At 47.5% G+C, this 14344-nt stretch overlaps 1 protein-coding gene across 13 annotated transcripts in view; it reads left to right on the top strand.

The window, feature by feature from the left end:
* Positions 1 to 14344, top strand: part of plekhg4 (pleckstrin homology domain containing, family G (with RhoGef domain) member 4) — a 57880-nt gene that overhangs the window by 25214 nt on the left and 18322 nt on the right. For 9 of the 13 annotated variants that reach the window (XR_013654977.1, XR_013654976.1, XR_013654975.1 and 6 more), the window contains 3 exons: positions 10149 to 10346; positions 10419 to 12873; positions 13736 to 13885. Coding sequence is in view for 10 of the 13 variants with exons in the window: in XM_023953779.2 (XP_023809547.1) it covers positions 10149 to 10346; positions 10419 to 12873; positions 13736 to 13885 (2803 nt within the window). In the remaining 3 variants the exon portion in view is untranslated. Of the gene's footprint in view, positions 1 to 7986; positions 8041 to 10148; positions 10347 to 10418; positions 12874 to 13735; positions 13886 to 14344 lie in introns of those variants that run through there. The other 4 variants (XM_078944768.1, XM_023953781.2, XM_078944766.1 and 1 more) reach the window with 2 other exon arrangements.

The following is a 14344-nucleotide window of genomic DNA, read 5'->3' as shown; positions in this document are numbered from 1 at the left end:
ATCCCACTGCACCCATCAGGGGCATGGAGAACTGAATGATACATAAATGAAGAATAGAACCGAGGAGAAGTAGATGAGAACCAGAACCTCAGTGCAGGTTTCCCAACTTTTGACTCCTATCAGCCTACTAACAACTAATTGTTATTGTTATTAAATTAAATTCAAACGAGTTAATAGGAAGTTGCATGGACTACAGTATGGTACTGATGCCGGATGGTAATAATATTCAGTAGACTCATTCACCCCCCCCGCTGTGCAAAGGAACGGTACAGGAAGTCATTCCTGCCGTCCGCCATCAGACTCTACAATTCATCTGGTAACCATGAATGTACATGGAAATTAGAGTTTTGAAAGTTTAGCCTGTACTTATTTTATTTTATGGTGCTGCTACTACAACTGAATTTCCCTACAGGGATTAATAAAGTTGATCTTAATTATAGAAAATCTACAATTTTAGGATATCAATATTAATATAATATAGTATTAATCTAAGCAGGAGGAATGGACCCCCCCCCCGGCCCGGTTCATGAAACAATCTTCCCTCTGCAGAGAAATATGTATAATAGATGTAATGAACGTTGTACAGTGCTCAGCATAAATGAGTGCACCCCCTTTAAAAAGTACTAATTTAATCAGAAGCTCAATGAACAAAAGAAACATTTCCAAACCTTCCACAAGGTTGAGTTTTCTTGAACATTTCTTTATCTCCATAACATGAAATGAAGGTTAATGATCCAACTTAGATCACATCATCTTCAGTTTTACTTAGATTGGTTGAAGCAAAAATATAAACATCCTGCAACAAAAACTACTAGATCTAGTTTTTTGTATGAGCGCCGTGATTTTCACCAAGTCTGGAGTGAACGAGTTACAACATCTGTCTTTGTCCATTCTTCAAGAAGAACCTCTTTTAGAGCCTGGATGGAGAGGGACGCTCCACTTGTTCTTCAGAATTCCCCACAGGTGTTGGATTGGGTTCAGATCAGGAGACGTACCTGAACACCCAATCCCCTTCATCCTGTTCTTCAGAAATGCAGCAGCAGCTTTAGAAGTGTGTTTTGGAAAAGTTCTCGACGACCAAGTGCAGGAAGTGATGCAGCATCTTCTCCTTCAGTGTAGAGCAGTGTGACCCATGTGTTAAAGTCTGTTGCAGGCATGCAGATCTGTTGAGTCAAAGTAGAACCTCGTCAGTGAGATCTGTTGGTAGAAATGTTGATGTCTGCCGATGAACTGTTTGTTGATCCAGAGGCGGTTTCCTCTGACGGTCCTCAGTAAGTTCATTGAACTTTGATTTGGTCCAAGTGAACTCTGGTGCGGTTCATTTTAATGTGAATCCATCCATGTATGCACCACTGCACTCTCGCCTCACTGGGACGACGTCCCGGTTCAAATCCCAGCTGGGTCCTTTCTGTGTGGAGTCTGCATGTTTTCTCCAGCCACTCTTTTCCTCGCACAGCCCAAAAACATGCTTCATGGTGACTCACAATGGCCCCAAGCAGAACCATGTGTGGTTCTGTGGCCCTGCAACAGACTGGCAACCTGTTCAGGGTACGCCCCGACCCACCCGCATCCGGGCCGGTTCCAGTAACCCCATGACCCTAAGAGGGCTTGAGTTCTGAAGATGGATGGATGGATCCATGAGACTTTTATGATACTTTATATCATAAAATCAAGTCGCTTAAAACTACGTTTTAACTGATTTTCTACTTTAAAAAAATGTATTTTATTTATTTAGTTTTAATGTTGTTTTTTACCAAGCACATAAAATGCTGGATTGTCAAAGTTCCGGTCTGCTGGTGTTTTACAAACATGTCTGCTGCAGTCAGCCCCCCCAGGCCTGCCTTCTGTCCTCACCTGATTCAGATGCAGCGTCTCAGATTGAGACGGTGATTCCAGCCTAAAGGACATATCTAGGGATCTGTGAAGGGTTTGGACGTGCCTCATTTGGTTGAAACAGGCCGCTTGGAAGAAACCGAGGCTGGAATCGTCTGATGCAGTTCCAGTTTGGATAAAGATACAAAGGCGAGGATGAGGAGGAGCAGGAGCTCAGGGGCTGTTGGGGCTTGTTGAGGGGGCTGCTGGGTGCCTTCCTGTGAGCAATGAGGCTCTGCAGGAATGTTCTCCGCTCTGTTCTGATGGATGACGCTGTGTAGAGCTCACTCTCAAAGTTCAGATGTGCAGAAGCTTCTGCGGGGCGCCATGTGGATCAGATTTAACACGCTGCCTGCTGGGTCACATGTCAACCGCAGGAACTTGGCCTTTGTACCTGCAGCCTGCCACTGCTCCCGGACTCGTCTGGGGCAGGAAGTGCTAATTGTCCGAGGCGTTGAGTGGCGTGTCGTTGGGACGGGTCAGTTCCGGGGCAGTGCTCTGTGAAGTCCTTCAGCACAAAGGTGCAGTGTTACTGCAGAGCCCCTGCCTCTCCAGAGAAACATAAAACCTCCCCCATGAGGGAGACACCCCCCAATGAATTGAACCCCGTAAAGGCAGGTTCCCCTTTGAACCTGCTGCACTCTGCAGGCCAGAGCGGCCTGACACTGATCTGCTGGGCCCTCTGGGATCAAACACTCAGAGCTGGATTATTGCCACATTAATGATGTGAGCTGGCATCATGGCTCTTTGAGGAACCTGTCTGCAGGTAACCGTCCTTCAGACGAAGATTACAGCTTCAGAAAGATCAGCTCCTGAGACTGCAGCTGAATGTATGTTTCTTTTCACATGTGAATGTTTGCACATGTGAAAAGATGAAAACATTCGATACGGTCGACGTTCAGATGTACAGCAACAAAAAAATGGAGCTGATAAAACAGAAAAAGTAAAAACCTTTGATTTAAATGTTTGACTTTTTCACCTACAAAGGGATAGCGCTTATATTGTGCTTCTCTCTAGCCTTTTATGGTAAACTAGATTAATTTATATATTTTACCTTTGACCCACTAAAGAACGATTTTTAAATGAAATGTCTTATTTTCACAGAAGATTCGATCTCTGAGGCTCCGCCTTTCTCTCTTTGTGGGTACCGCCCATTTCATGATGTCATCCTAGAGGCGGCCTCAGCAGGTTTTTCTGCGTTTTTCCCACGAAAAACAAACATCTGAACTTTTGCAAAAATGGACGAGCATATTGTCCAGAGAAAAGGAAAGCGTTTAGCCAATCACTGCTAGCTCCACTGAGAAAGTGGGCGTGTCTGTTGGCCTGGGGGCGGGGCTGGCAGTGCAGACTCTTCCTGGAAGGGGCTGTTCCTCACTTTGTGATGTCATAATGTGAGGAACTGCTCGTTTTTGGGGATTGGGAGGGGCTGGTGCTCAGAGAGGAAGACTCAGAAGTGCGTGAATGGATCAAAATACCACTTTGGTTTCACTGGGTCCAGGTCATAAGTCCTGGTACCTCCGTCTGACCAGTCCCCGTCCATGGGGTCACTGGGTCCAGATCAAAACCTCTTCACTTTGACGGCCTTCAAGCCCTCTCTGCTGCTTCTCAGAGATGTTCTGCAGGTGCTGTCAGCTGGCTCTGTGGGAAACCTCCTAATCTAATCTGCTGTTGTAGGGACCTGTGTCATGTCAAGGTTGGGGCTACCCCCCCCAAAAACAACTGTAGCTGAGATGTTTTCGTCTTAATCTCAGTGAGAGTGTTGTGTTTATGTGAAGCAGTTGCAGTGAAGATGCTTTAGAGGAAACAGCAGGTCTGATCTGCCACCAGGAGGAGGATAAGGCAAAAAAAAGCTCAATAAATAAAAACAAATGTTGAGTTTATGCTGAGCCAACGAAAGAGTGGAGAATATTGGTAAAAAGTACAAACTAGAGCGTTCTTTACAGTCAGATAGACCTTAAGCTCTGGGAAATGATGAAATCCTCAAGATTTTATGACAAATATCAAACCGATGTTGTCCCACTGCCCTTTTTTACGTTGTGTTGATATTCTTGTTTTTCTTTATAATTAATTATAATTTTAATTGTGTTTATCTCCATTCCATCATGTTTTTATGTGCTCTGTTAAGGGTTGCCTGGAACCCGATCATATTTTCTTTCCACCTGCATTGAAAACACAAAGATCATTAAATCCTTGAAATATTCTGAATTAAAGTTAAAGTCCCATTATCACTTGTTGTCCACATTTGACCCCTCCCCTGGAGGAGCGGCGAGCTGCAGACACAGCCCCGCTCTGGAACAATTTGGTGGTTTTAACCCCCCAATCCATGCAGAGTGTCAAGCAGGGAGGGGTCCCAAGTCTTTGGTATGACTCGGCCTGGGTTTGAACCCACGACCTTCCAGTTACAGGGCGGACACTAACCACAAGGCCACTGAGCTGGTGCAAATATTATGTTGCGATGCTAACTCGACAGATAAATAATAATATCTTGGTTTTTTTCCTCCCATGAGCTGTTTTTGTTACATTTATTGGTGGATAGTACACCAACAAAAAGACCCTACTGCCGCCTACTGGACGGCGGTGAAACAGCAGCACTCACACATGCCAGGTGCATTATGGGTCATTAGTGAATGCTGGCTGAGAAGACCTGTTGAGAAAACGTTTCCCACACCGTCGTGTGTGACAGTTAGTGGCTCTTATCTGGAACAGAAAGAACTGGTTCAGTCAGGACCCGCCGTTGTTTTGATGGAAACGTCCTGACGGCCCTAGCGTCTGGAACGTGTTCCTGCCGCCTCTTCTGTCCGACTGGAGGCTCTTCTCTGAGCCGCGCGTCATTTGCAGATAAGATCTCGCAGACGAAACTTTAATCCCTGTGGGGAAACATTTCTGAAACGTGCTGCAGCAGGTCGCAGAAACCGAACACACATGATCCGCACAGGAAGCCCGTCCTCACACGGGACTCGTGTTACGGGCTGATCCCTCAGTTTGGAGGGATCAGCCCGTAACAGCCCGACTGTTTGGATGTAAATGTGGGTGAGCAGTTGTCACAGCAGCGCCGTAGCGCAACTCACCTGATCTGCTAATGTGTGGGCAGATGACACCTTTGAGGATGGGCTGGAGAGCGGTGGGAACCGGCGTGGAGCTCAATGATCAGGTCTATAAAGGATCAATATTGTTACAAGGCTGAGGGTTTCCTCTGCCCCTGCTGAGGGAGTTAAAGCAGAAAACAGCAAATCATTAAGGAGAGGAATAATAAATACAAATGTAGATGTTCAGCATGTGACTAAATATGCTAAGAAATGTTTACATCAGCTGAGAAGAAGCAGAGTTCAGACAAAACTATCAAAATGTTAATGCAGGGTTTGAACCAGTTTCCTTAAAAACACGCAGCTGTGGAAGAACTGTGCCCACAGTCCAACAGGAAGAAGCTCAAGTGTTGTATTTCTGCCAGATCTAGGAACATTCCAGAGAAACAGCATCAATACCTTTTAATAGCAGTCACCCTGAAGGCAACAGCAGCTATTTATTTCTAGGACACCATTTAGTTCATAAACCGGCTCACAATGAGTATTGGGCAGCTGTGGTGCAGAGGAAGCGCGGTCGACCTCTGATCTGGGGATCCCAGGTTCAGTTCCTGCCTTGCCCATGTGCAGTGGACATGGTTGTTTGGCTGTAAAGCCCCTTACGAGTCCACGGCCTTTAACATCATACGTGGTGGGTGGGTGTTGGTTGTGTTCTGCCGTACACGTGCGTGTCAAACGACGGCCAGTGATCTGTACAGTGACCACACAACGTGCTGGGATGCATTATGGGATAAATGCTGAATCAGCGGATACAGCAAAGGCCTAAAAAGACACGCCTCCTGTGAGGAGTGGGATGCCGTCGAGGCATCTCGCAGGAGTCTGCTCCTCCAGAGGAGAGGCCTCAGGTTTCAGACAGCTGGCTTCTTCTGCCCCATTGGAGGTCAAAGGTCACGTCTCCTGACGGTTTCTGATTCTGCTCCTTGGAAACGGTTCACTTTCTCCGTCTGCTTTGATCCGTCGGGGTAACCATGGAGACCAGACATAGATTTTTGGATAGTTCTGCTTTTTGCTTCATCGCTGCCAGTTACTTCTGATGGATTCTGACGGTGACCCCGAGATGACACCTCCTCCTCCACTCCCTTCAGGAACTGGTTCCTCCGTCAGGTCGGAGGATGAGTCACGGGCCTCCAGGGACGGACTGGCTGCCACCGGTTATTCATTAAAACCAGCAGAACCAGAGAGATTGGATCCTCTGAGGCCCCATCTGGGTCATTAAACCTCACATTTAGAAAAACAAGCTTTGAAGTCCAAAACGCAAACGCATTGTTACGAATATTGTTTCCTGTGGTTGTGTTCACGCCGACGGGGGCGGTGAAGATCCGGCGCCGTGATGTCACGGCGTCACTTGTGTTTTGAAGCAGGAGCTCGGACCTGCTGGGGTTTCTAACAGCCGTGCTCGCTGCTGCAGACGTTGGAGCATAGTTTTAACCACATGTGTCAAACTCGAGGCCCGGGGGCCAAATGTGGCCCTCCATGTCATTTCATGTGGCCCACGAGAGCAGAAAAGTTTTTAAGGTCCTAAAACACATTTATTTTAATTGATTACATGTTATACATGTGTAGCTGCTGCTCCAATTATTCATTGTTTGCAGGTCTTATGTGTGGATGCAGACAAATTGTTGTCATCAAACCATCAAGGCTGTGTACAGCATTTTTTTGTAAAATTTTACACGTGTCATACATGTTCTTTGCAGCTCAGTTTTATGTTCTTTGTCTTTATTCACTTGGACAGTCTGATCCTTCATTAATGGAGTTATGTGGGTTTTAATAAGCGGACAAGATGTAAAAGGATTTGTGCTAAAGTAACAAGCAAACATATGTTTTTCTATGCAGCTGTAATTGTCACTTTTAAACGTTATTATAAAGAGTTATTTAACATTAAGGAGTAGTTACATTTATTTTTCATTACATGTAGTTACATGTATAAGTTATATCTGGCCCTTTGAGGACAGACACTATGCTGATGTGGCCCTCTGTGAAAATGAGGTTGACCCCCCTGTAACCCTCAGTGAAACTCACCAAACACGCTGAAGCTCAGACCTGAGAACCTCCAGGTTTTCCTGATCAGGTCTGGAAGTTTCTTTTTCCTAAACGCAGCCGGCAGAGCTGTTGTGACGGACGATGATGGTTCTGTTTGGAAGCGTTGTCGGTTTGAGTTGGTTTCATTCGGTTTGGTGGAGCGGCTGTTGAAGGTTCAGAAAGGAGCTCTGAGGTTTGGGGAAGTCTTGCATCCTGACACACAACTGTCTGCAGCTACATGAAGTTTGCAGCTTTGGGTCGTCTGAGCAGAACCTTCTCAACAAAAACTGTACATTTGCTGTAGTCGTCTATGAAGACTCATTCATTCAGGTAGATTCCATCATAGTAGCAGGTTTTGACAGCCCCTAAACCTATTGTCATGATTTGCTGTAGTTGTGTTGCTGCGTAGCACTTGTTGTGTAGCAGTGTGTTGGGAACCAGTAATCCTTCAAAGCAAAGTAAACCAGTTTTGTGGAAAAGTTTAGAGATCTAGAACATCAGATTCTGCTCTAGACGGTTTTCTTTGGACTTTTGTTGGTCTGGATGTTTTCACCATGATCCTGAAGTTCTGGAGAGGTTCTCTGAAGGCCTCGTCAGTCTGTGGTCCTCCTCTGGTCTGTGGGTCAGCTGCCGACATTATGGACCCACAGTCGGTCCTGCGCTCTGGAGGCCGAGGATAATGAAGTCATTGAGCCCCCCCGGCCCCCCTCGTGCTGCCATGGGAACGTCTCCCCGCTGGCTTTGATGTTTCTCCTCCTCACTGAGCTAAACGCTGTAATCCCACATTTCCACACAGCGCTGCTGCCTCTAAATGGACTGCAGGGAGGCTTTGTCTGCTGGGTCATCTCTGTGGTCCTTTCTGGGTCGGTTCTGTTGGATTTGGGCTCAGTTGAGTAGAAATGTAGATGGCGTTTTTCTGCAGAACCTGCTTTGCAAAGACCAGCCTGAGCTGCTGCCAAGCCGCGTTTCACCAGACAAACTTGACCTTTAGGTTCTGTTTGCATGACTTCCCTGCGTTTGTTTTGGGAACATGTCGGATCTGAAGGAAAACCTGCTTCCTGGCGCTCAGGTGAGGCGTCTGCTCCCGCTTTTGGAGTTGCTTTCATTTTGTTTTATTGAAGAATTCATCTCTTCACATGAAGTAAAATAGGATTTTATGAACTGGTGATCTTAATTTACATGATAAGAACGATGATGTCTTTGCCTGGACCTTGACATGACCTACGGCTGCCGCTGGACTGTCCTCTGTTGTTGGCTTGACCATCGGATCACTTCTGTGTGTTTTTTAATGCCACCTGTGGAATCCAGAGGGAAGCTTCAGTGAGAACTGTCTGAATCTGGATAAAACTCCTGATGGATGTTTTACCTGCACCCTGGGATTATATGGTTGATCATTTTACTAACAGTCTTCCATAGATGAGGTGACTCCATTCAAGACGAGAACATTAAGAACCACTCCGAATGGCCTTTGTACTGGTAATTGTAAAGTAACCATAAAAACGATCATGAATGCAAAGAATTCAATATGAAACTACTAAACTTAACTAACTAAACAGACTAAACTAAACTAACATCCCTGCCCTTACACCCTCCGTCTCGGTAAGGAAGAACTCCTTTAAAAAAAAAAAAAACAGATTCGGGAAAAAGGAAGAAACCTCTGGGGTGTCCGCATGAGGACGGACAGGCGATGTACCAGAACTTAGTTTTAACTTGTATATATGTTGGTGATGTCATCAGGACACACGGCGTTGACTTTGACAGCTATGCTGATGATACACAGCTTTACATCGCCGTGTCTCCTGATGACCTTGAACCTGTTAAAACTCTTTCAAACTGTATTTTAGAGACGAAGTCATGGATGGCAGAAAACGTCCTACAGCTCAACCAGGACAAAACTGAAATTTGGATCATTGGTTCTGAAGACGAGAGAGAGATGATTTTACCAAAACTCAGGAATGTTAAACTTCTCAACGTGAGAAACCTGGCCGTGCTTTTTGACTCTGAGCTAAGTTTGATCTCTCACATTAAAAGTGTCGTGAAAACAGGATTTTATCATCTCAAAAGCATTTCCAGAGGCCGCCTGTGCCTCTCTCTTACAGCACAGAAGCTGATGCCTGCTTTTAATTTGAGTTGATTAGATTATTGTAATGTCCTCCTCTCTGGTTTACCCAGAATGGATGTTAAAACTTTTTTTTTAACAGAACTTAGTACTCAAAACTTTGAATTCCTAAAATTCTTTTATTCTGCAGTGCAGATTTCCACATCTTTCACTGTTTTTGTTGACGTTTTTGCGTTTCAGTGTGTAAACCTCACGCCCCCTGTGATGCCACGCCCCCTGTGACATCACAGGGGGCGTGGTTTAAAAAGAGGCGGAGCTCCGTGTGAGACATAGTCTGACAGTTCAGGCTGCAGTTCTGTTTGCAGCAAAATCTGCACGTTTTAACCCTTGTGCCGTCTTATATGACCCCCCCCCTTCCATTGAGGTGTTCTCCCCACCATGACAAAGGTGGATAAAGGTGGAAAGATTTCATGTAATCCATGGACACCAGTGAAGATCACAAATCATTGAAGAAAAAAGGTTCAGAGCACTGTCTAGTGGGTCTAGATGACCCACCTCCCAATGTTAAAGTGTCTAGGATAGAACAAGGGTTAAATGACAGGAAGATCCACAAACACATCAGTCCGGACCAGTATGTGCTATTTGGTTTGGACTGTAGGGGGCGTGCTTGATTTCATTCTTTGGTTCTGATCAAAGGTTGAAACGGGGCACAGACAGCCCCCCCCCCCATCTGAGCCCGGCGCACAGGCTGCTGGACGGCGTCCACAGCCGCGTATTTTTAGCCGAGTGGTTGGGAGGCCCGTCTGCTGCTGTAACTGGATCTGCCGCTCTGAAAGTAGATGGGTCTTCTCAGTCAGGGAGGGGCTGTGGGGCAGAAGGTGGACCGAGGCAGGACCGGATGTGGGTCTGATCGGCTGGTTCAGCGCTGGGACTCACGTGATCCAGCTCTGATGACGTGTTGGAAGAACCAGCTCCAGAACCTCAGCTCCCTTCGGTTCTGCCCCCTATTCTCTAACCTGAAGCTGCAGATGTGGGGGGGGGGCTCCTGTCTGTCTTGGGGGTGGGGGTGTTCGGTTTGAATGAGACCCTCTCTGATCACCTCCATCTGTTCCTCCTAGGACTCTGAGTCTTTGGACCGCTGCATCCAGGCGGCTCTGGCAGACCTCTACCCCCCCTTCCAGGCCACATCCCCAACCGTCCTCTGTCAGGTCCTCAGCGTGGTGGAGAGCTGCTTCAGGGGGGACGGCCTCCAGTACCTGATCCACTTCCTGCTTCCAGCAAAGCAGCTCCTACAAAGCGTGCAGCAGGACGCCTGCGTGAGTATCCGACTGCGTCTGCGAGGAACCGTCCTAACATATGAAGTGACTCCGCCTCCTCTCGCCCCCCAGCTGCCGTTCAGTGGGTTGCTCTTCCGTCATGAAGGCTGGCCTCTCTGCATCCATGAGAAGATAGTCGTTCAGCTCTGTCCTCTGGACCCCCGCCTCCTCCAACCAGGAGACTTTTACCTGCTTGTTTCTCCTCCCGCTGCTCCGCCCATTTCTCGATCGCGCTACACTGCCCCCTGCAGGAGAAGTGTGACCCCACCCCCCCGCCTGCTCCTGTGCAGCTGTTTGGCTGCGGGCCCCGATGTGGAGCAGCAGGAGGTGACCACCGTTGCTCTGAGGACGCTCTTCACCATGGCCTGGCTGGACTCTGTCAACAGGGACAGGGAGCAGCGAGGGGGGCCCCGGTTGGAGCGCTGCCTTCTGTCTGCGCACGGGGACGTCTTCAGGGTCCCCTGGGAGGATTTGGTCTACCCACAATTCATCAGTCGCACCAACCACAGGGATGACGAGAAGACGTCCGTGAAGAGCAGAGACACTAACTCGCACGGTCAGGAGGTGGAGGTCCTCCCCTCCAGAAGCAGCCAATCAGCAGCAAGCAGTGATGGCGAGGAGTCGGAGGGGGAGTACGTGGAGCTAACTGAGCTCCCGCGCTTCTCCCCCCAGAAAGGATCTTTAACTCAGTCCATCAGCCTGCAGAACCGAGCCAGAAGCAGCAACCAGATCTGTGCGCACACACGCACCTATGCAGCAACGCACATGTGCAGGTCCGGTTCTCAGGCGGAACCAGCAGAAGGTACCGCTTCACACAAGGACACTCTGAATCTGCATCCTGAAACTGAAACCTGCACCAAACTGGAAGAGGGTGGGAAGGAAGAGGAGGGCAGGGGGCAGGAGGAGCTCAGGTGTGAAGCTGTTTGTGAAAAAGAAAAGAGGAAAGGGGAGGTGAAAAAGGAGCAGCAGTTAGAAACCAGGAGGCCAGAGATTGAGGAGAAAAGTGATGAGAAGGTGAAAGGTGGAGGTGAAGAGTTACCATTGATAGCAGAGGAGGCGGAGATTAAGGTGGAGATGCGGGAAGAAACAGAGGAGGAGAGGCAAGTGACCACAGAAAGAAGGAAGGAAGGAAGAGATGGAGGGAAAGAAATGACGGAACAAAGAGAAACATTTCAGGACTCTTACTTTGAAAGGATTACAGGGGAGACTAAACATGAAGGCTCTTATTCTGGAAGTTTTCCGCAAGAGGAATTTTATTTAGATGATGTCCTGAAACAGAAACCCATAGAAATATCTTTTAGTGAAAATAAAGCGCAACAAAGCTGTACAGAAGGATTTTATTTTGAAAACAACAGTTTACAAATATGTCCTGAGAGCTCTTATTCTGAAGGTGCACAAGAGCCAGTCCCTCAGAACTCTTATTCTGAAAGTAATAAGCAAATTAACCTTAAGGACTCTTACTTTGAAGTTACTGTTCAAACATGCTGCTCCAGGGACTCTTATTTTAAAAATCCCCTACTTAAATATACTGAAAATGGAGGGCCACAGGCTGAAGACTTTTACTCCGAAAACGCATTACTAGTCCAAGCACAGAAGCCTTATTTTGAAAATAAAGCGCTACATGATAATACCATGTCTAAAATCACAACTCGAGCAGACTGTCAAGACTCTTATTCTGGAAATACAGTAGAAACACAGCCAGAGGACCCTAATTCTGAAAATAACCAACAGCAAACACAGCCTGAATACTTGACACCTGAAAGCACAATACAAGCTCAACCTGAGGACTCTTATTCTGAAAGTGTACTGCTAACACAACCTAGGGACTCTTATTCTGAAAGTGTACTACTAACACAACCTAGGGACTCTTATTCTGAAAGTGTACTGCAAACACAACCTGGGGACTCTTGTTCTGAAAGTGTACTGCAAACACAACCTGCGGACTCTTATTCTGAAAGTGTACTGCAAAAACAACCTGGAAACTCTTATTCTGAAAGTGTACTGCAAAAACAACCTGGAAACTCTTATTCTGAAAGTGTACTGCAAACACAGCCTAGGGACTCTTATTCTGAAAGTGTACTGCAAACACAGCCTGGGGACTCTTATTCTGAAAGTGTACTGCAAACACAACCTGGGGACTCTTACCTTGAAAGCACAATTCAAACGCCTTTTAAAGACTCTTATTCTGAAAGGACGGCACCAACTTCATCTGAAGACTCTTATTTTGAAAATAATTCAAAAAACGCCTGGCCTGAGAACTGCCAACATGGAAGTACAGCAGAGGCACACCCTGAGGGCTCTTATTCTGAAGGTGTTCCACAATCTGAGGACCATTATTTTGAAGGCAGGGGCTTCACCAGACCTGCTGTGGAGTCCGGCTCTCTTCTTGGTTCTGATCCGCGGCAGAGTCCCCTCGCACCTGCAGCCAGTCCAGGTCCAACGCAGCCCAAAGGCTCTTATTCCGAAGGCGGGCAGCGTGGGGGGGGTGAAGCTGCTGGAGGAGGATCTGCAGAGCATCAGCATGAAGGTACAGGAACTTCCTCCATCCCCTTCTGCCAATCAGACTCTCATCTGCCTAAACTCCTCCCCCTTCTCCAATTGGCTGACACCTTCCTTATCAGCCCCCCCCCCCCCCCCCCCCCCTGGTTAACTCTGACTTTCTTCTAACCCCCCCCTGCTGTGTGTCAGCCTGAACTTTAACCTGTTCTTCTATAACCAAACGCTGAAACTCCTCCACCGTCTTCACCCAGAGACCACAGGCCTGGATCTCATGTCAGGTTTGGTTTCTGGTCACAGAACGGTTCTGACGTATCCCAGACAGTCTCTATGAGGGAACAGGGTCTGAACTGGACTGAACCGGTTCTGTTCCTAGTTTCATGGAAATTAGCTGAATTTCTTATATTTACAGTCCCACCAGGTTCCGTTGTTGGTGCTTTTTATACAAATAAGTAATCCAGCAGAACGGTCAGTCTAATGCAGATGATGGGTTCACGGGTTCTCCTCCGTCGGAGGTCCAATTCCAGCCCAAAACCTTAGCAAATGCACTGATGAAGAGGAGGTTTGCTAAAACAGAACATGTCCCAACGTCTCTGTGATCTCAGTTTGGACACCCTGACGTCAGAACAGCATTCCCGCTGTCACTTTTGTTCTAAGACGGTTCTGCTTAGCCTGGTCCTCCAAAACCACCAAGTCCAGTTCCTGCTCCATAAACGGGCAGCGTGGTGGATCTGGACATGGACTGTCTGCAGACATGATGTGACTTCCTCTCTGGAGTTCTGCTGGAACACGCTGGTTCTGTAGATGTTCTGCCCACTGCAGCCTTTGGCCTTTAAGCTTCATCTGTGCTGATTTGTGTGTGCGTGTCTATAGTTGTGTGTTTGTGTTTCCAGACGTCTCCAGCGAACCTCCTGCTGTCCCATCAGCAGCTCAGCGTCCAACAGAACCAGAACATCCACCAGCTGCTCCCACTGTAACAGTTCAGAACCCCCATTCCAGTTTCCACAGTGTCCTGCTGAAGTCAGGAGCCGTCTGTCTGCCCGGTGAGAAACCCCCAACAGGAACCAGACTCGGTTCTGGAAACGTTGATGATGATCATGGATCATGGGACTCTATTGATCCCCGGAGGGAAATTGTGTTGTTAAAGCAGCCAAACGAGAAATGTAACAGTTCAAATAGCAAGAGTAGGAATAAAAACAGTAGTAAAAGTACACGTCATAACTAAATAAGTCGATACAGCAGCAGTTTCAGTGGTCCTAGACCGTGTTGTTGTCCAGTCCAACTGCTGTTGGGACGAAGGACCTCCGGGAGCGTTCCTTTTTGCACTGAGGGTGAAGCGGTCTGCGGCTGAACGATGAACTGCGGTTGTCTCATACAGAGGATGAGAGGGGTTGTTCGGAGGCTGGACAGCTTGGTCAGCACCTCCTCTCACCTCCAGAGTCCACTGAGTCCAGTGGACACCCCAGGACAGAGCTAGCCCTCTGGAGCAGCTTGTCCAGTTT

Source organism: Oryzias latipes, chromosome 3, assembly GCF_053564925.1.
Source record: "Oryzias latipes strain Hd-rR chromosome 3, Olatipes_Hd-rR_3.1".
Taxonomy (NCBI): Eukaryota; Metazoa; Chordata; class Actinopteri; order Beloniformes; family Adrianichthyidae; genus Oryzias; species Oryzias latipes.
This window is presented reverse-complemented; position numbering and strand designations above follow the sequence as displayed.